Below are 22,992 nucleotides of genomic sequence, written 5' to 3' on the forward strand. Positions count from 1 at the left end.
TTTCATAAATAGACAGATATAGATATACCTACTAGCATATACGTAGATATACACATTCATAAATAGATAGATATATCTACTAGTCTATATGTAGATATACATATCCATAGATAGATACAGATATATCTACTAGTATATACGTAGATATACATATTCATAAATAGATATAGATATATCTACTAGCATATATGTAGATATACACATTCATAGATAGGTACAGATATATCTACTAGTATATACATAGATATACATATTCATAGATACAGATATATCTACTAGCATATACATATATATACATATGTAGCATATACATATATGCTGATGGCAGTTAATCCTTAAAAACTATCAGGCTTCAAACTGACATAAATCTCTCTTTAAAATTCTCAGGTACTAAAGCACTTATCAGCATCTTATTTAAGATGAACAAAATTTTCATTATCTCTAGGAGAAGAATATTTTCAAAAACTAACACATAAGAAAAAAACAGAATTTTTAATGAAAAATTACATTATTACAAGAGCACTGTACATTAGGTTACAATATATACACACATTTTGAAATCTCTTTACAAACCTGTTATAAAGAAAACAGTCTCATACTCACTGATGAAGTCATAGTCTGACAGGATATAAAGAAGAGGAAGCACACACTGGTGGGCCCCAAAGCTTATGTTCCTAGCACTTCTGTGGTGGCTAGGAAACATTCAGTTTGCGTAAGATGTTAAGATTTAAGCACACTAGCTGCTAACAGAAAATGAATACTGAGGAAGTGTGTTGTGGCTGTTTATCAGTAATTTACTGCTGTATATACAAGTCTGCTTGCAGGTTTCAAACAAGCCAGCCTGTGATTGTGAGTTTCTAACTGCTTATTTTAAATGTCCAGCCTACTACTGCAGATGCCACACCTTGTAACACATGATCCAAGGAACGCTTGCCAAACTCTGCTGTGGAGTTGTTAAGGGAATGCCAAATACAGATACTGAAATTTTTATACTTGTTTTTAAGATCTGGTACATTTAGAGAGAATTAAACACTTGAACATGGGAACTGGCCAGCACTGGCATGCTGCGACTATACAGGCGTTTAGAAGGCAAATGATTTTTTACACAATCTCTAGGAATGTGATTGGTGGCTGTGTGCTACTATGCAAATCTACAGAAGTGTGATTGGTGGCTGTGTGCTACTATGCTAATCTACAGGGATGTGATTGGTGGCTGTGTGCTACTATGCAAATCTACAGGGATGTGACTGGTGTCTGTCAGCTACTATGCAAATGTATAGGAATGTGATTGGTGGCTGGGGGCCACTTTGCAAATCTATAGGAATGTGACTGGCAGCTCTGTGCTTTCATATAAGTCTATTGCTCTATCTTTTCAAATAAGACACATAACAAATTCTCTTACCTGTTAGCTAATCGAAACTCTCCACACAATTTTAAATTTCTGAGCACACAACACATGCCCCACACACTCACACACTCTGACTGTTGGCCTTTTTTGTCTTATAAGAACCAATACTAGGTATTTCCAGGAGTGAGATAACTATTTGTGTTCACACTAAATTACTGTGAAGTTCAGATGATCTTTTAACACTTGTCTTACTGGATAATTAAAAAAAAATATGAATACAAAATAAAGCAAGATACTTTTTGAGAGAAATACAAATATGGAATTGACAACAAATATTCAAGTTTTAAGTCAAAGCTGCTCATCACTGTGTTCTGGTCCAATGATTGACATGCCATGCCCGTCAATCTTCACCTTTTAAGACATCAGAACCAGAGCTGTAGAATTTGAAAAGCTTTAAGCATTTTATGTAGCAGATGATTTTTTACAGTCCAGAAAAGTTTGTGATCCTATAGACAGTGTCGACTCTTTGGATTCTTGTTTAACTTGGTTCACAGACAGAGTATCTTCTAGACTTTCTTTAACTTTAAAACCAAACAAAAGACACAAAGGGTTAGTATATTTTATTACACTGTGGTCTCTTTAAAAAGTATACAAATTAAAGCCAGACATGATGGTGTACGCCTGTAATGCCAGCACTGGAGTGTTGAAAGCAGAGGATCAGGAATTCAAGATCATCCTTAGTAACACAGCCAGTTTAAGGTTGACCAGGTATACATGAGACTTTATCTTTAAAAAATAAAAACAATCTGAACCTAGAATAAACTCAAATAAACCACAGTTTAGAAAAGGGTCATGGTAAAATTGAAAAAAAATATTTGGCATATTAGAAAACACAGCAGCACATCTTAAAATGATGGCCCTGTCTCAGCTGTGTGAGCACTTCAGAACACCTGAGCACCCTCCGCCGTGCTTACAACGACATGAATGGAGAGCCGGCACACCAGTTGGAACACTGTCAACTGGCCAATACAATGCATCTTCACTTGTTCTTTTGTTTTGGGGACAGGTTCTCATTATGTAGACCATGCTGGCCTTGAACCTAGAGACCAAGTGCTGGGATTAAAGGCAGGCACCACCACACCTGGCCTCGGATCATCATTCTCTATCAAGAACCTCTGCTCAGTTGCTCTTAGACTGCGACCTGCTTACTGATATGCTGGCCACATGCATATTGTTAGAGGTATACTGGACTTTATACTGCAGTTCAGTCAGCAACATGGGGACCCCAACGGCTCACATCCTGGAGGAATACATTGCTGGCTAGTTAGAGGTCGCAGTCTGCCATGGCCTGGCAGCTTCTCATTAGCTGGGCAGCATGGAGCTCCCTCCCACCAGCAGAGCTTCCAGCTCTCTACCTGCCTTTGTCTGGGGAATGTCCCTGGTCTGGGGGACTGACCTTATCTGCTCAGAAGACTCGTGCTAGGGGCTCTGCTATAGGAGAGATGTGCTATTCTGCCCCAGGATAAGCCTTCTGATAGGGTTTGTCCCCAGGCTCCCCAGTCCTACATATTCCTTGTACTCTCTCACCGATGTCTGTGTCATGGATGCTCCCTTCCTTCCATCCACTTTTCATGGACTGCCTACAAACCTTCCTGTCACACCCTTTACCTCTTTCCCCTCTCAGCCTGACAGCCAACGAGCCAAGAAGGAAAGAGGACCCCACAATCCTGGTGAAATAACCCCCCAGATTACGACCTCACTAGATAAATCATACAAATTTGGATTAAAAGGGGTTTCTTTGAAAGCAGTTTGGATTAATGCTCCCTGAAATCCTATGTGACAACACAGAGGGAGAAAGCAAACCTTAGAGGTAAGGATTAAAATAGTTGGGCTTAGTCCTCTCCTCTATCACTGACTAAATGTGAGCACTAGGCAATTAACTTCCCTGAGCCTTGGTTTCTCTATCTGTAGAATGAGAATACAGCTAACTTTCGCATGGTGTTATGACAATATATTTTCATATACTCATTTTTCTCCTCATCTGTAATGTTACTCTGTAGTTATAAAAGGTTTCTGTGAATTTCATACAACTGTGTTTCCCTATAAATTTAAAAGGCTGTAACCCTTTCTAAAAGAAGCTATTCAGTTGTATTTACCAAAAGAATGGTGATAGAGCAAATACATGTTGTAAGGATAATTTCCGTGAAGATGCTTATACTTCAAAGTAAAATGCATACTGATCTCTTCCCATAGAAGCTGTGTGAAAGTAATGTGGTGAGGTCAGGTGGGAGCGAACACGCTTTATCACTATGACAACTGGGTTAGCAACAACAAAAGATAACAAGGTCTTCAAACAAACTCATGTGCTCAAATCTTACTGATTTTTTTGTAAATGTCCACAAAACTCAATATTTAAGTGTATAACCCAACTTCTTATTACTAACTCTTTATTGGCTACTTACTCCCATCCTTTCTATGTACATTTATCAATGTTATTTATTTATGTTATATACAGTGTTCTGCCTGCATGCCTGCCTACAGGCCAGAGGGGGTACCAGATCTCATTACAGATGGTGGTGAGCCATCATGTGATTGCTGGGAATCGAACTCAGGACCTCTGGAAGAACAGACACTGCTCTTAACCTCTGAGTCATCTCTCCATAATCTTTGCCCTAAAGTAGTTTTCCTTACATGACTTGCTTCTAGTACCTTCTATGCATTCTAACACATTTTATGTATTCTAAAATAATTTTGCTAGTTTTACATCACCATAGACTTTCCATGGAAAAGCAGATAATCAAGAAACGAGCTATGAGGCTAGGGAAATAGCTCAGAGGTTAGAGCACCTGGGCTCGGTTCCTAGCACCCATATGATGATCCACAACCAGGATCATCGGGAAGCTCCAGTTCCAGGATAACCAAGGCCTTCTTCTGCCCTAGGTCCCTGGGCACTAGGAACACATGTTCTGCACATACATACCATACACACAGGCAAAACCCTTCTATGCAAAATAAATTAAATAAATCCAGCTAAGCATGGTGGTCACATGAGTTTGAGGCCAGCCTGGTCTATATAGTGAGTTCCAGGACAGCCAGTGAGACTCTGTTTCAAAAAATAAATAAATAAAAATTTAAAAAAATTATTCAAAATGAATAGTTTCCTCTTTCCTTCTTTTCCTGTCTGCACTGGCGACTGAACCCAGTTCTTAGGACCTGCTAAGCAATAAATTACTCTGCCACCCAGCTCTCTTTTTATTTTGAGACAGGGTCTTGATAAGTTGCTCAGGCTGATATAGAACTTGTTTTGTAGACCAGGCTGGCCTTGAACTTGCAATCTTTCTGCCTAAGCCTTTAAAGTGCTGGGATAGACAATGAATAATTTCACTGGGATTAAATAATTAGACATAATAAGAAAAAATATTAGGTTAATGAAATATCTTCCTCTCATAATTTTATTTGAACTTTACAATATTATAAGCCCACTGGGTAGAAATGAATGCTTTTTCCGTTGTTTGGTGGGGTGATACCAGGCAACTGTAAACTGACGGTCACTTACTCAGAGCTGGAACGGTCTGCACATCTCCCAACAGAATCCTATTTACACTTCCGTCCAGATTCCCTGTATCCTCAACATCTTCAGCTTCCACCAGCGGACCCATTTCAAGATTTTGAACTGACTCTGGGAGGTTTCCCACAGCAGAGGCAGCGCTGCTGTTTTGCGTTAGGCATGTGTCTGTTCGAAGGTTCTGACTCTGACCAAGCAGTAGAGAATGATTATTCACTACAGCATTTCCTGCTGTATCCAGAAGTCCTGAAGGACCGGAGGAAGGGTGACCATTTTCTGATACCAGAGCTTGGGATCCATCAAGAGAGGAGAGTCTTGGCTGTAACTTCAAACCCTTCCAAAGAGAAAAGAGTTATATCACAATGTTTGGATTTACTGAATATGACATACTCATGGATATTCTTTGACAACAAAAAAAATAATTGGAACACAAGATAATAGGTATGTAGTTAATAACAAACACTGCATGAAGACAGAAACAAGGACCAAGGAAAAGCAATACAGCAAACTGTACTGCAGTCAGAGTCTCCCTCAAACTTTTCAGAACATAATACCCGAATTATCACCTTCAATCAAGGCATAAAGGATTCGAGATTAATAATAAAGAAATATATGGCCATTATTGTAATTTTACAGCAATTCTCTGAAGTCCTTAAAAGAGGAATCATGAAAGAAGAATAAGATTAAACTTAGCATTTAATGGGTGCCTACCTGTAAGTGTGAAGAGATTTTGGGCTGAAATGAAGGAAGTGGGGAGAGCAAGCGGAACGGCTCTGGGGACCTACTCGCCCCCACTTTGCTGGTAACTGGTTCTCCCAGTGAATTTCCTGAGTTCAACAGGAGATGTACAGTTATTTCTCTTGAATTTTATAACAATCATTACTATCAGAATCGAGGACTTCAAAAAATCATCAGTAAGCTAGGCAAGGTAGCAAACACATATATCCCTGAACTCTGGCAGTGCACGGAGGAGGACCGGCAGCACACACACACACACCGGGACACAGGAGCATGCAGAGATTTTTTTTTTAATGATTATATGAGATAGTTAACTTCTTTCCAGATATAACACCAATTGATTTCTATGTTATAAAAAATATCCAGAAACAACCTACCTTCTGCAAATGTAACTGTTACAGTCTCTCTGAGAATATTCCCGCTATCTGTAGTCCACTGGAGCTGAAGTGAGAACATTTGTTTCAGCAAAAGCAACGGAGTTATACTGAAAATAATCTTAAGACATTAATACAACCATCATATACACTCTTTTACTTTTTTTTTTGTTTGTTTTTTTGTTTTTCGAGACAGGGTTTCTCTGTGGTTTTGGAGCCTGTCCTGGAACTAGCTCTTGTAGACCAGGCTGGCCTCAAACTCACAGAGATCCACCTGCCTCTGCCTCCCGAGTGCTGGGATTAAAGGCATGCACCACCACCGCCCGGCCTCTTTTACTTATTTTGTGTCTCGTGTACACACATGTGGAAAGCAGAGGACAACTTCTGGAAATGGCAAGCACTGTTACCTACTGAATTATCTAGCCAACTCTATTTTCCTTTTTCTTTTAAGCAGGAGCTGATGTAGAGGCCACAGAAGAGTGATACTTACTGGCTTGCTCTTTATGGCTTTCTCAGTCTGCTTTCTTTCTTTTCTTTCTTTCTTTTTAGGATGTATTTATTTATTATGCATACAATGTTCTGCCTTCAGAAGAAGGAACCAGATCTCATTTTAGATGGTTGTGAGCCACCATGTGGTTGTTGGGAATTGAACTCAGGACCTCTGGAAGAACAGCCAGCACTCCTAACCTCTGAGCCAACTCTACAGCCCTCTATTTTCTTTTTTTACTCTCCCTCCCTCCGTTCCTCCCTCTCTCTCACTGTGGATCCAGAGGACAGCACTAAGTCTGTCTTTTATTGGCCTGGAGCTCACCAATTACACAGCTAGTCCCATCCTGCCCCCAACCCCAGCACTTGGGACTGGGAGTTCACGTCTACCACGCTCAGCATTTTTATGTGAGTCCTAGGGGATCCCACTTAGACCAGCATGTTTGTGCAGCAAGCACTTTACAGAATGAGCTCTCCCCCAGCTCCCTGTTTTATTTTCACTACACTGGTGTTTTTTTCCTGTAATCACTCTCTACTTGTTTACATTCTCAAAGTGCAAGTATGTCCCATATGTTAGGGTCTATGAACTCAGATATCAGCAATTTGGATAGGAAGTGTAGAAAGAAAATATTTTATTTCTTGAATTTGGTAGAATAATAATAAGTTTAGATACACAATAAACAAAGAGAAACCATCCCAGCAGGTCTAGCATTTGAAATATCCAAGTACTAGGACTGAAGAGATGCCCGGCAGTGAAGCACCAGCTGATCTTCCAGAAGACCTAGGTTTGATTCCCAGAGCCCATCATGATGACTCACAACCACCTATTACCACACGTTCAGGGAATCCGACACCCTCTTCTGGCCTCCATGGGACCCAGGCATGCAAGCAAAACATCCACATACATAAGAAATAAGTACAATTCAAAAATGTTCAGATAGTAAAACTTGGAAAGTAAAAAGTCAAGAAGGCAAAAGTTAAAGCTACTCAGATTTTAATTCCTAAATTAGTAGTCACTACTTCTACTGTAATAACTAATTTCTGGATAACTATGGTAAAAATATCTCAGAAATTACTAATATTGACAGAGAAATGATGACATAAAATATGAGGTAAACACTGATATCCATATATGGCATGGAGAGCTCACTTTGTGCACCTGAAACTGAACTACTTGACCTTGACCATCTATTTTTTAAAATGAGCAAGGGATATACTCAGTATGTGCTCAATAAATGTCTGTAAACTGAAAAAGAAGTAGTTCTCATAAAGAAAAAATATTGATTCTTCTCTGTTATACTTAGATTTGGAAATCTACTGTTGTTTCTGTTCCTTGTGAGGGTAGTAAGAAATATGCAGTTAAGTCATTATCTGAGAGCTTGTGGAATTCATATTTTAGAAAATTACCTAATGTATTTCCTTAAATCATAGCAATTGAGATGGTGTAACAGTAGCCTTTTCTATTAAGTATTACCAGAACTAGAGACTTGCTAATGCATTAATGGGAGCTGAAAAAGACTCTAATGAAACAAAGAAGTGGGTGTGATCGTACCGTTGCTGGAATAATCTCTGGATTAGATACCATATCTCCCGTCCTCAAGGATTTCCGTACCTCATGGATATGATTTTTTATATCATTTACAGTTGGAAAAAAGGACAAATTATGTCTTTCAGGTACCTCATCAGGTTTGAACAGCTCTCTTTCCACAAATTTTCTGTGGAGGATATAAAATAAAAATATCACTGTAATGATGCACTTAAAGACTGACTGAAAGTTTCTCTTTCAATATAAGCTTTTATAAAGTATGATTCATATTTCTATAAATAATTCATATGTACGTAAATAATTCTGTAAATAATAAAATATTAGCCACTTTAGATTTCTTTCTATTCATTAAAACATAGAATTTGCCAGGTGGTGGTAGCCCACGCCTTTAATCCCAGCACTCAGGAGGCAGAGGCAGGCGGATCTCTGTGAGTTCGAGGTCAGCCTGGTCTACAGAGCGAGTTCCAGGACAGGCTCTAAAACTACAGAGAGAAATCCTATCTCAAAAGAAAAAAAAAGGAAAGGAAAGGAAAGAAAAGAAAGGAAAAGGAAAGAAACGAAAAGAACAAACAAACCAAAGGTTAAAGAAAGATGCTATTTTTTGTTTGTTTGGTTTTTTGTTTTGTTTTGTTTTTCAAGACAGGGTTTCTCTGTAGTTTCTCTGTAGCCTTCCAAGTGCTAGGATTTAAAAGCTTACACCACCGCCACCCAGCAAAAGGTGCTATTTTAATTGGTTCAAATCACACTATTACAGAGCTTTAACATTTTATTTTGTTTGTTTGCTTGTTTCAAGACAAGGTTTCTCTGTGTAAACAGCACTGGCTGTCCTGGAACTCACTCTGTAAATCAGGCTGGCTCAAACTCACAGAGATGCACCAGCCTCTGCCTTCCAAGCACTGGGATTAAAAGTGTGTGCCACCACCATCCAACTGAGCTTGGACATTTTTATGAATTAAACTTGGACCACAATCCTCAATTTGAACATTATAATGTTTTTAAGTGCTTACCATATCAGACACAATTCTGAACACACTACAGGTATTTCCTTCAACTATTACTGTGACCATGTGACCCGGTGCAAGAATCAATTCCACCTTACAGATGAGGGAGTTGAAGGCTGCACAAGTTGAAGTTGCCCTGAATTAATACCTGTTTAATAAGTAAGAAAACACGGACCTATTTCCAATTTGTATATGTAAGCATCATGTTACACTGCTTCTAAAGGTACCAATTAATACTACATGAAACTTGATGGTTCGAATATTGTGAGACAATGAGATTTCGGAAGGCAAGATAGTGTAAGAAAAGTAGCATTGCTACACAATTACATGTTTAATACATTTGTGCTTTATATATTACATTTATTAGACCTGCAGAGATTTATTGCTTTTTTCTCATTGAACCTCTTTTTAAATAAGTAGAATAAGAATTGTAAAAATTTGAAATAAGTAGAATAAGCCAAATTTTAGTAAATAGTGGATGGCTTTACTAAATTTTGGCTTTGTTCTGTAGGCAACTCAATGAAAACAAATGTTTATTTCTGAAAACAGAAAGATTATATGGTGTCTGCTCACTGTAGCTGTGCACACTTTGAATCCCAGCACTCAGGATGCAGAGGCCAATAGATCTCTATGACACCTGGTCTACATAGTGAGTTCCAACTTAGCCAGGGCTATACAGTGAGACCCAATCTCAAACAAACAAAAACTAATTCTTATAATTCTCATTTTCTTATTCAGATTTCAGTACACAGTAAACAAAAGGAACAAAGTATCATAACATTACACACAGGCTATAGAGCCAGATCCAGGTTTCAGTTCTGACACTGTCTTCCAAGGCAATTACTTAGCAATTTTTAATTTCTATTTTTTCATGTGTAAAATGATATAGTTAAAGGTTTGGCAGAATATGTGATATACATATATCAATCACCTTATTACAATAATTATCATTGTAGTTTATCTGGATAGTTATTCATCTAATGAAAAGCCTTTTCTTTCTTTTTTCAAGACAGGGTTTCTCTGTGTAGCCATGGCTGTCCTAGAACTAGCTCTGAAGACCAAGCTGGCCTTGAACTCATAGAGATCCACTTGCTTCTGCTTCCTGAGTGCTGGGATTAAAGGTGTGTGCCATCACCTCCAGCCTAATGGAACTTGTATTTGTAGTATTTTGACGTATCTTTAATGGTACTCAAGATACTTAATTAATGTTGTTGTGATACATAACATATTTATAATCGAATATAACACAGTTATAGTAAATAGTTTAACTTATCTTTTTAAAAATCAAATATTTTAATTTTTGAGAACATCATACATGTATATATTCTATTTTGATCATATTCATTCCCCATTACAATAAAATTCTATTTAATTTCAAATAATCTAAAATAATTACTTTAATCTAGGTTTTTAATTTTCTGATTCTACACATTTTTATGTCAAAAATATGTATCATGTAATTCAATTCATTTCAGGAATAGTGACTCACACCTGTAATCCCAGCACTTAGTTACCTGAGATTGCTGAAAACTGGAAGCCAACCTGGGCTATATAAGTGAATTAAAGGCCAGGAAGACCTTAGCTAGTAAAATAAAATAAATTCATCACGTAGAAATAGTCTAATCTGCCAAAGATTTAGTGTCTCAAATAAGCATTTAGAATTTATTAAGAAATACCATATGAAGCTTGCCAAGCATTGGCTGAAAACAATGTTCACAGATGAGATGTATATGCCCTGGAAAATCAATGCTTAGTGTATCACCTAGGCAACCAGTGTAAAAGAAAACGCTGCTTCTCCTGTACCTGAGCTGCTTCCTCACTGCATACACTTGTCCTACTCCCTGAGACACTAATTCCTGAATCTTATGCGCTACTTGCGGGTGGAGACGTGAGGGCAACGCACAGTTCTCATCTCTGACTACAGTTTCCTCTTCTTCAAGAGGAGAAGGTGACAGAGAGAGGCCACGAGTCTCTAATTCATGATACTGATGAGCTTGCTGTGTAGGTAACTGCACATACCATCTGATAAGAGAAAACATTTGAAATTATTAAAATTTAAATATTAAAATTTGATAATTCAGACAAAAGTGGGAATCATATTACTTAGGCTAATATGCATCAAGAAAGGGAATAATCTTTTAAACAAAAATCACATATGATTATGCTATGTAGAAAAAAATTCAAAATGTCTTATGTTCAACTCCTCTAAGATTGACTTTATACTCAATTAAAAAGGTAACTTCATAAACTTTTACTATGACCCTATGTTAAGGCAATGCAAGGATTTACACATATATGAGGGTAGAGAGATTGCTCAGAAGTTAAGAGCACTTGCTGATCCACATGGTAGCTCACAGCCATCTGTAACTCCAGCTCCAGGGACCCAAAGCTCTTTTCCAATTTACATAGGTACCAGGCACGCACATGATACACACACACACACACACACAGAGAGAGAGAGGGGGGGGGGAGGGAGGGAGGGAGGGAGGGAGGGAGAGAGAGAGAGAGAGAGAGGCGATTTAACTTTTGGTGAAGCACTTGGATAGTCTTTTACATTTATTATTTGTGTATGTGTATATGTGGGGACATCTATGTGTCAGCATGCATATGTAGAGGTCAGAGAACAACTTGAAGGAGTCAGTTCTTGCCTTTTATCATGTGGGCCCTGGAGAGTGAACTCACTGAGCTATCCCACTGACCTCCTGTACTTCTGCTTGATATAAACCGATAAAAACAAAAGAGAGCAAGTTGTATAGTATGGAGCTGGAGAGATAACTCAGTTGTTAAGAGTATTTGGTATACTTGCAGATTCCCAGCACACACATGGTGATTCACAACCATTTATAACTCATGTCCTAGGGGATCCAATGCCCTTTTCTGACCTCCATGGCATCAAAATGTACACGATGCACATATATACATCCAGGAAAACCTCTTAAACACAAAATAAAAATTTAAAATCTAATGATATTTTTAAAAGAAAAATATTAGAGCTACATATTTTAAAAATTGAAGGGCCTAATTATTGACTTCATTTTTTAAATTTTTATAAACGATCATATAAAAGTTTTCCTTATATTTGACCTCATGCAATAATAAATTCTTCACCTGAATTAACAAATAAAGAACAGTAAGCCAGAAATATTATAGTTCCTTCTATCTAAAACATGAAGCATAAAATAAAATTTTACTTAGGGCTTAAAATTCACAGATGCCTGTCATAGTAATCAACAACGTATGCTTTGAGTTATACATAATTTTTAGGTAATAAACTTAATAACATATACAATAGTAAATAAGTTTAATACTGGTGAGGTATCTAACTTATAAAGCCAGTCCTCGATGAAACAATTGAAAACATACTGTCTGAATGTCATACCGAAGAACACCCCCAGCATCCACCAGGTTCTTCTTCAGCATGCTGAAGGCTTTCTCCTGCTCCACTCTGATCATCTTCCTGTCCATCTGGGGGTCTGTAGGCACTCTATATTCAGGGAATTTCTGTACCTTTTTAATGTAAATCCTTTATGCAATACAAAGAAGAAATTGTTCATTATAATCTCAAGAAATACCTAACATCAATAAAGAACTCAAAAGAAAAGTTAGAGAACACTGAATTTAGTATTCAGAAGCTTACAAAAGCTGTCATATTGAGTGCATGATACTTAGATAATCAACAATGATCACAAACTGAGTATAAATATCTAAATATAGACTTTTTTTTTTGGTTTTTCGAGACAGGGTTTCTCTGTGGTTTTGGAGCCTGTCTTGGAACTAGCTCTTGTAGACCAGGCTGGTCTCGAACTCACAGAGATCCGCCTGCCTCTGCCTCCCGAGTGCTGGGATTAAAGGCGTGCGCCACCACCGCCCGGCTAGACTTTTTTTTAACCTTTTTCTCCTTCCCTGTCCTGGAAGCCATAATTTGCATTTGGTTTATTTTATGGATCTTCTTCCAGGCTGATCGCCTTGAAACTCTCATTACCTAAATTCATTCATACAACAAAGATGTGTAAATTTTTTTCTTTTTTTCAAGACAGGGTTTCTCTGCATATCTCTGGCTGTCCTGGAACTCATTCTGTGTACTGGGAAGACATTGAACTCACAGCAATCCACCTGCCTCTGCTCAATCCCCCAGTACTGGGATTAAAGGTGAGCACCACTGCCAGGCCAACAACAACACATAAATTAAGCCACTCGTGGTGATGCATGCCTTTAATCAAAGAGAGGAGGATCTTTATGAGGCCAGCCTGATCTACATAGCAAGTTCCAGGACAGCTACACACCTGGGCTACCTGTACCACTTTCCTATCCCCCAGCCTTTAACATTATTCATTTTACTAATAATTTTGAACAGTTTCAATGTCTAAGAGAGTATAGAATATTAAGAAAAAATCCTTCATTGATTCATATTTTTTATTCTCACCCAGAGCAATGACAACCTAGTCCTCTGCCTAAAAATTACTATGGCTCTTATACATTTCTGATATGAGTGTAAATTGGTAAAATCTCTCAGAAGCATTTTTTTTTCCTTGTCAACATTTTAAAAATTATAACCTTTCCCTGACAATTACCATTATACTTATTTATCCTACTAATAAACTGAAGTGAGGTTATTGATTGTGGTTTTGATCTAATACAGAGTTTGTCACTAGGTATATTGGTAAACATCTGTAAATCCCAGAATTAAAGAAGCAGAGGCAGGAGGATGAAAAATTCAAGGCCACCCTTGGCCACACAGTGTGTGTGAAGCTAGCCTGCTTTGAGGTCTCATATATACTCAAGTCATGCCCAGTCTCAGACTACTTCTTGTCATCTGTGCAAGATGTAGGCTCTCAGCTCCCTCTCCAGCACTACGTCTGCCTGCATGCCGCCACATCCCACCATGATAATGGACTGAACCTCGGAACTATAAATCACCCAATTAAATGTTTTTCCTTTGTAACAGTTGCCATGGTCAGGTTGGAGAGATGGCTCAGAGGTTAAGAGCACTGTATGGTCTTCCAGAGGACCTGAGTTCAATTCCCAGCACCCACATGGTGGCTCACAGCTGTCCGTAATGAGATCTGGGGCCCTCGTGCACTCCGGACACTGTATGTAAAATAAATGAGTAAATGAACAAACAAACAAATAAATAAATATATAGATAAATAAATTAGATAGATAGGAAGGTATAGGTAGGTAGATAGATGATAGATAGATAGATAGATAGATAGATAGATAGATAGATAGATAGATAAAAAAGTTGCCATGGTCATGGTGTCTCCTCATAGCCATAGAAACCCTAACTAAGATAAATATTCACTATAGTCTTTTCAGGCAGCAGAAAAGAGGGAATACTATTACCTCAGTTTAAGGAAAGAAAATATTAGCAGGCTTTACTGACCTTTTAGGGTAGAAGAGGATATGTGTATATTCATACACATTCATATACAGAAAATCTTTGTAAAATGAGACAAAAAAACTGTTAAGAGTTGAGGCTTTGGGCTGGAGAGATGGCTCAGAGGTTAAGAGCGCTGGCTGCTCTTCCAGAGGTCCTGAGTTCAACTCCCAGCAACCACATGGTGGCTCACAACCACCTATAGTAATATTTGGTGCCCTCCTCTGGCGTGGACATACGTGCAGGCAGAATATTGTATACTTAATAAATAAATAAAATCTTTTAAAAAGAGAGTTGAAGCTTTAATGAGAAAGATACAAAACAGTAGTGGAAAAAAGAACGTACAACTTACATAACTGAACTGTTTAAACTTAATAGAAATGCTTCTATTTGCTATTCAAAATTAAAACTTCAATGTAAAAACATAAAGTAAGATAAAATAGCTTACCTGGCTGGGCACGTAGCTCTGTAGAGATGACAAGCCCTGCTTCCTTGTTCACTGAGTCTCTGTAACTGGAAACCTTTTCTCCTTGGTCCATACTGACACTCCATTACCACAGCTCGACTACCTGTAGCCCAAAACCAACCAATGACAGTAATTTAGGTGCTCATATAGTCTAGACAGATCTTTAACAACTTGGTTGTGGCAATTTCAAAATCTATAGTCTTAATTACATAATCTTATGGAGCAAAACATCAGTATTTCTTACTAAAAATGCAGACAGTTTTTATATTCTTACCTCTATTTTTTTTTTTTTTTTGGTTTTTCGAGACAGGGTTTCTCTGTAGCTTTGGAGCCTGTCCTGGAACTCCCTTTGTAGACCAGGCAGGTCTCGAACTCACAGAGATCCGCCTGCCTCTGCCTCCCGAGTGCTGGGATTACAGGCGTGCGCCACCACCGCCCAGCTCTTACCTCTATTTTTGATACATATGAAAATTCCCATAATTTTCTTTTTCTTTTTTGATACAGGGTCCACTAAGTAGCCTTGGCTGGCTTTGAACTCCTACAGAGCCTTCTACCTCTGCTTCCCTGAGTGCTGGATTATAAAGTTGCGCCCAGTACTTCTGAGTTTTTTGTTTGTTTGTTTTGTTTTGTTTTTATATAGCCTTGGTAGTCCTGGAACTTACTACATAAATCAGACTGGCCTCAAAATCAGAGATATTCCTATCTCTGCCTTCTGAATGCTGGGATTAAAGGTATATGCCACTATGCCCGGCCTAACATGGATATTTTTTTAAAGTCTGGAAATACTAAGCCAGGGATTGCATGTAGAGAAGTTTATAACATTGTCAACAGAAGTAAAAATCAGCACATTAATTCTTTTTTTTATTTTTTATTATGTATACAGCCTACACACCAAAAGAGGGCACCAGATCTCATTATAGATGGTTGTGAGCCACCACGTAGTTGCTGGGAATTGAACTCAGGACCTCTGGAAGAACAGCCAGTGCTCTTAACCTCTCTCTGAGCCTTCTCTCCAAACCTCCCTGCCCCCCACAGCACATCAATTCTTTTCTCTTTTTTTTTTAATTAAAAATTTCCGCCTCCTCCCTGCCTCCCATTTCCCACCCCCACTCCTCTCCCCCTAGCACATCAATTCTTTATGAGTAAATCTGAAGCCTAAAAACCTTAAAAAACAAAGCTTCTGGAACTTATTTGGCTGTAGAATCTGTTCTAAACAATGAAATTTTATGTGTCTGTCCATATATCTATCATCTATCTATCTGAGAGATGATTTATTTCTGTTAGTGAGACTATAAAGAATTACTTTTGATTAGGTAATGTTGTCTATAGATCTACTTGCAATTTAAAGTTCTATTTATGAAGTATTATTTATTCAGTGTCATAGAGTAAAACTAATTTTATGACATAAATTAGTTATATTTGCTGTCTTCTTTTTAGTTTAATATTCATTTCCAGCAATTAAAATTAAATTCTTACCTACCAAAATGAAATGTATCCTGTCACAGAGAAATCACATGTTCACAAAGAGCACAGCTGCTGGGGAGCTGTAAGTACCTGCATTGACAAACGGGATTCCGTCATAGGGGACATACTGGGACTTCCACATCAAGTACCTGCATTGACAAACGGGATTCCGTCATAGGGGACATACTGGGACTTCCACATCAAGCGCGTGGCAGGTTTGGCTGGGCTTGGAGACTGGCGAGTGCCCCAGACACTCTGGGTTTGCTGCTTGTGAAAAGTTAGGATGCTTTCTAATTCAGTCTCACTCACACAGTAGCCACGGTAGGAGTCTCCAATTTTCTGTAAAGGGAGTGAACAGTTAGTTTAACAAGACAGTTTCCTAACATAAAACAGCATCAGTTCACTTCCTCACCACTGGCCTGTACAACCAGTGGGGTCTGATCTGAACTCAAGTGCTATCGTCAAACAGATGTAAGTTAGAAAAGAAAGCTTGAAGAATATGTAATATACCATTCTCTTGGGTATCTAAAATTCTACCCCCAGATCAACTAACACAAGTTTAAAGCTAGCTTTGTCTGCATATTGAGCATCAGGCCAGCTATGGCTACATTGTGAGATCATCTCCAACAAACACACAGTCAAAACAATAACAACAAAAGCCAGCTAAGTATCTGAATGAAACAAAAAAATCAGTCTAAAACTTTGAGTCTGGATATCTAAGGAAATGGTGTTTATTAATGGAACAGGCAAAGAATTTAGGAAGCAGAACTGATATGGTTGCAAAAAGACGCTGAAGGTCTGGGACAACAGTAAGAATTACAGAACTGGTGATACAGGTTTGCAAAATATTTTATAGGGGGCTGGAGAGATGGCTCAGTGGTTAAGAGCATCGCCTGCTCTTCCAGAGGTCCTGAGTTCAATTCCCGGCAACCACATGGTGGCTCACAACCATCTGTAATGAGGTCTGGTGCCCTCTTCTGGCCTGCAGACATACACACAGACAGAATATTGTATGCATAATAAAAATAAATAAATATTTTAAATAAATAAAACAAAATATTTTATAGTTGAAAGTCAACAAAATAGGTAAAATCCTTCAAAAGATAAAGTGAAGACAAGGTCAAAAGCAAATCTTGAGGAAGTTATAGTGAGACTATAAAAAGAAATAAATGAAAACAGAGAGAAAGAGGGAGGGAGGGAGGCAAAAATAGAAAGGGATGATAACAAGGGAAGTCAGCCACAGAGAAGAAATGATAGTAGAGCGAGAAGAGCTTTACATGACTGCTGCTTTTTCCCTTGCTCCAGCCTGTGTTTCAGGGACAGGGCTTCATGTAGCCCAAGCTGGTCTCAAACTCATGTAGCCAAGGAACATTCTAAACTCTTGATTCTCCGGCCACTACCTCCCAAGTGCTGGGAGTACAGGCAGGCACCACACAATAGGCAAAACTCCCGCTTTACCAGAGCCTTTATCTTTAAAGAATGAAATAACATGCGAGCTTAGATTAAGCATAAATGCATACAGAATATGACAGATAGCAATTTACTATTTGTATGCAAAAATGTTCAGTCAGGGATGAAATGTTGCCATAACCAGGTAAATGAAACCCACCTCACAACTCCTAAGACGGCAGGCCCATATAGGTGTGTTAGAAGAAAGTGGCTGCAGAGGAGACGGCAAAGATTCCTCGAGCAGTCTGGGTGAGAAGAGTAGATGTAAATACACAGTCATGCACACACAAAACATTTAACTGCTTCATAATGTGTGTGTGTGTGATACTGTAATATATGGGCACACATGTGCATATACATGTGTGCATATGTATATCAAAACCAGAGGTTGACATCAGATATTTTCCATAGTCACCCTTAACTTTTCAGGTTTTTTGTTTGTTTGTTTGTTTTGTTTTCAGACAGGGTTTCTCTGTGTAGCCCTGACTGTCCTGGAACTTGCTCTGTAGATCAGTATGGACTTGAACTCACAGAGATCCGCCTGCCTCTGCCTCCCAAGTGCTGGGATTAAAGGCGTGCGCCACCACCACACCATCTGGTTCACCTTGTTTAAGACTGGGTTTCTCACTAAACCTGGAGCTCACTAACTCTGCAAACTGGCTGGCTAGTGAACTCAAGGGCTCAGTCTTCCTTTGGGCCCACTTCCCAGAGGCCACAGACAAGAACTACTACACCTGGTTTTGAACACAGAGCCTCGTACTTCGTGCCGAATGCTTTACTAACTAAGCCATCTCCCCACATCTTTAAAAAATATTTTATGTATCTTCATAGTTAACCTGCATGTAAGTTAACACACCACCACATGTGACTGGGGTCAGAGTGGGCATTGTATCCCCTGGAACTGGAATTACGGGAACTGTAGCCCACTGTATGAGTGCTAGGAACCGTACCCAGGTCCTCTACAAGAACAAGTACTCTTAAGCACAGAACCATCTCTCCAGCCTCTGACTCCTTTTTAAAAACAAGCAAACAAAAATTTCTGTACATGTATTTAATGCTAGATGTATTCCATGCCATTGATTTATGTTTTTCTGGTTTATTCTAGGAATCTCTTTTTTTTTTCTATAAAACCTTTAGAAACAATTTCTTCCTTTTCACAAAGGATCATATCAACGAGCTCTTAATTGCTGAGCAGTCTCTCCTGCCACAGTAACTTTTTTATTGATAATCTACATTATAGTTCCTGATGGGGCTAAAGGATAAAGCAATAAACTCTTCTTAGATATGGCCAGAGGTGACCTATGAAAATGTTCACCACTCTCTTTTTAATTTATTTATTAAAAATTTCCACCTCCTCCCATCCTCCCCCTCCCTCTCCAGTCCTAAGAGAAGTCAGGGTGCCCTGCCCTGTGGGAAGTCCAAGGCCCTCCCCCATCCATCCAGGTCTAGGAAGGTGTGCATCCAAGCCACTCTCTTCATTCAGAAAACCGTACAGAATCGTGTCAATCAAGAGGCTCAGATCTTGAGTTCATTTTTAAAATACCCAGGGAACTGCCCAGACCATCAAGGACACACGTAAGTCTAAAACCATGAAGTATTTGTAAAGTGTTCCTTTAAAGAAGCAAGCCGGGCGTGGTGGTGGCGCACGCCTTTAATCCCAGCACTTGGGAGGCAGAGGCAGGCGGATCTCAGCCTGGTCTACAAAGCTAGTTCCAGGACAGGCTCCAAAGCCACAGAGAAACCCTGTCTCGAAAAACCAAAAAAAAAAAAAAAAGCCATTCTGGCAGAAGAGTGGTCGAGTTGGTGGTCATGCACAGGCAAAACAGTGGGGCTAGCCAGAGTCAAGAGCTGTAGGAATTCTGCCAACTTCTAAGTCTATCTTACATCCCAATTATACATTCTGGATCTGGGGAAATAGCCATAGGATGAGTTCAGGGACCCACTGGTTCTACTGTGAGACAGACTTCACTAAAACTCCATTAATCAACTTGACCTCCAGAAGCCCCTCCTTTAACTGAAGGACTACAATGCTTCTTGGGATTTAATAGAATCAGTATCAATTCAGAACCAGTATCCAAAAGACCCTGAAAGGTCTAATTACTTCCACAGTGTACACTTAGCCTGGTAAAAAAAAAAAAAAAAAACAAGGGGAAGTCTTTCTGGGGAAATGTAGGAGAAAGGCTAATAACAAAATTCTTAGGTATTTTAGCAAGGTCCTTTCCTAAGGGGTATCTGTCCTTCTCTTCACTCAAGGGGTTTTGTATATGCAATCTTGATCATATCTTGGTCTAGTGACTGAGATTCCTTCTTGCCACCATCCAATGTAGACTTCCATTAGTCTGAGAATATGTTTGCTTCTACAGATCAAACAAAAACACAGTCGGCTTCTTATTTATTCCGTTCCTGGAAACACCACGGCTGTTCAGCCAGCACCAAAGGCCCACACAGGTCAATGCCACCACAAACATCATTTTGCCTGTGCTGCGCACTATGGGTCAGGGCATGACTTTGTCCACCTTAGCAAATGATAGAAGACAGGGTTTACTTTGACTTACAGTTCCAGAGAGAGAGAGTCCCTCATGGCAGAGAAGTCACACAGGAAGCAGAAAGAGACAGCAGGAAGTGGGGCAAGGTTCCAAACCCTCCACACCTGCCCCCAGTGACTACTTCTTCCTGCAAAGTCCTATGATCTCCACAGACAGGGACACTAATGGGGACCACTGTGTTAGAAAAGATGAACCATGGATGACCTTTCTCAAAGCATCATGTCCACCAAATACAGACTCATCCAGTTTTGTAAAACAAATACTACAAGATTTTAAATCACAGATAACCACCAAACAGTAATAGTGTGTGACCACAGTACCCCATTCTCACTACTGGACAACTCAACTGCACAGAAAATAAATAAAGAAACACTGAAATTAAACATCATTATAGACCAAACTAACTGACGGGCCTGACTGACAGCTACAAAACATTCTGCCCAAACAAGGGAGGATACACGCTTTTTTCAACAACCCATGGAACTGTCTCTAAAATAGCTCATGCATTAAAACACAAAGCAAGTCTCAACAAATGTAGGAAAGTTGAAACAACATCCTGTATTCTTGCTGATTATGATGAATAAATCCAGAATTGTTATTATTATTATTCAATATTTTGGTTTTTGAAAAAAGAGTTTTCTCTGTGTAGCCCCGGCTATCCTAGAACTCCCTCTGTAGACCAGGCTGGCCTTGAACTCACAGAGATCCTCCTGCCTCTGCTTCCCAAGTGCTGGGATTAAAGGTATGGGCTACAACTGCCTGGCATAAAGCCAGAAATTAACAGCAATAGAAACTTCAAAAAATTTACAAACTCATGGAGATTAAGCAATACATTGTTGAATGATGACTGGGTCATTGAAGAAATCAAGAAGGAAAAAATTCCTAGACATGATGGAAAAAAAACAAAAATATAAACAAATGGTTCACATGTTTTCTTTCTTTCTTTTTTGTTTTGGTTTGGTTTGGTTTTTGTTTTGTTCTGTTTTTTTGAGACAGGGTTTTTCTGTAGCTTTGGAGCCAGTCTAGACTGGTCTCTAACTCACAGAGATCCACCTGCCTCTCCCTCCCAAATGCTGGGATTAAAGGTGTGTACAACCACCACCCAGCCAAAATATCTTCATAGAACAATTAAAGCAATATAAACACGTAAAACGATACTTCAAGGGAGGGGCTGGAAAAGTGGTTCAGCGGTTAAGGGCTCTGACTGTTCTTCCAGGGGACCCAGATTCTATGCCCAGTACCCACATGGCAGCTCACAACTGTCTATAACTCCTGTTCCAGGGGATCCAACACCCTTCACAGACATACATGTAGGCAAAACACCAATTCACATAAAATAAATTTAAAAACAACTGTAACTCCAGTCCCAGGGACCTAATGCCCTCTTCTGGCCTCCAAGGGCACTGCACATATGGTGCATAGACATACAGGCTAAATACCCATACACATAGAATTAAAATAAATTCCAAAAACAAGAAGTTTTGCAAACGGAAGGAAGAAAATTAATAGGAATATTATCAATATTTTCCTAGAATCATCATGAAAAATGTTATTTTTAGGAAAAAAGATAAAACCAAGTAGAAGTTAGCAAAAGACAGGCTATGTTTTTGTAACTGTGTGGAAAATATTTGCCTAGCATGCCCAAGAAAGACCCTGTGCTCAATATCCAGAACTAACACACACACACACACACACACACACACACACACACACACACACAATGCTAATAAAAAAAATTGCAGCCGGGCGGTGGTGGCGCTCACCTTTAATCCCAGCACTCGGGAGGCAGAGGCCTTCGGATCTCTGTGAGTTCGAGACCAGCCTGGTCTACAAGAGCTAGTTCCAGGACAGGCTCCAAAACCACAGAGAAACCCTGTCTTGAAAAAAATCAAAAAAAAATTTGCAAACACTTTACCATATAGGAATTATATCTATATAAACGCTGTTAAACCATTTAAAAATCTTAGGAACTAGAATGAATGTCTTTATTCTGAAATGTACTATTGGCATTTAACATTTCTCAAAAAAAAAAAAAAGGACTATGTCCTTGCCAAGATGCACTAAAATAAAGGGAGACACGTGTGGTGAACGCCTCCTCTCTGTGAACTAAAGGGAGACACGTGTGGTGAACGCCTCCTCTCTGTGAACTAAAGGGAGACACGTGTGGTGAACGCCTCCTCTCTGTGAACTAAAGGAGACACGTGTGATGAACGCCTCCTCTCTGTGAACTTCTGATGTTTTCTATTGTCTGCCAGCTTTAGATATGATCACGTAAAAACAGACTTCCATCGTGACCCCAAAGACAAGCTCCTCTTTCCCATGATTCACCTGGTCCCTGACTTTCTGGGTAGCACAAGGGATGCTTGTGAATGAAGAATACAGTTACTGGCACTGGCTTCTAGAGTATCTGCTCTTACAGTCGGTAAGCTTCTGTCAATGGGTTTCTCTTCAGAGGCATCTTAACAACAAAAATAAGAAACATCAGTATCTTGAATAACATTATGACGATTACTTAACTAAAATTAAATCACTTAAATAGGAAAAAGAAGACTTGTTCTGAAGTTAAAAAAACTTTAAATAATTTATTGAGACTGTCACTGATAAACTTAATTACTTTTAAATTGCATTTTAT

General features: G+C 39.0%; 1 protein-coding gene across 7 annotated transcripts in view; it reads right to left on the minus strand.

Annotated features, from left to right (window-relative positions):
- Window positions 1-473: 473 nt before the first annotated feature.
- Window positions 474-22,992, minus strand: part of Carf (calcium responsive transcription factor) — a 36,405-nt gene continuing 13,886 nt past the window's right edge. For 6 of the 7 annotated variants that reach the window (XM_075956121.1, XM_075956123.1, XM_075956119.1 and 3 more), the window contains 11 exons: window positions 22,689-22,818; window positions 17,975-18,059; window positions 16,515-16,704; window positions 14,884-15,004; window positions 12,438-12,581; window positions 10,862-11,080; window positions 8,064-8,226; window positions 6,029-6,092; window positions 5,625-5,740; window positions 4,905-5,247; window positions 474-1,929 (listed from right to left, as the gene is read on the minus strand). In XM_075956121.1, the coding sequence (XP_075812236.1) occupies window positions 1,811-1,929; window positions 4,905-5,247; window positions 5,625-5,740; window positions 6,029-6,092; window positions 8,064-8,226; window positions 10,862-11,080; window positions 12,438-12,581; window positions 14,884-15,004; window positions 16,515-16,704; window positions 17,975-18,059; window positions 22,689-22,818 (1,694 nt within the window). In that variant the 3' untranslated portion in view covers window positions 474-1,810. The other variant, XM_075956125.1, reaches the window with a different exon arrangement.

The sequence above is a fragment of the Microtus pennsylvanicus genome, chromosome 22, assembly GCF_037038515.1.
Source record: "Microtus pennsylvanicus isolate mMicPen1 chromosome 22, mMicPen1.hap1, whole genome shotgun sequence".
Taxonomy (NCBI): Eukaryota; Metazoa; Chordata; class Mammalia; order Rodentia; family Cricetidae; genus Microtus; species Microtus pennsylvanicus.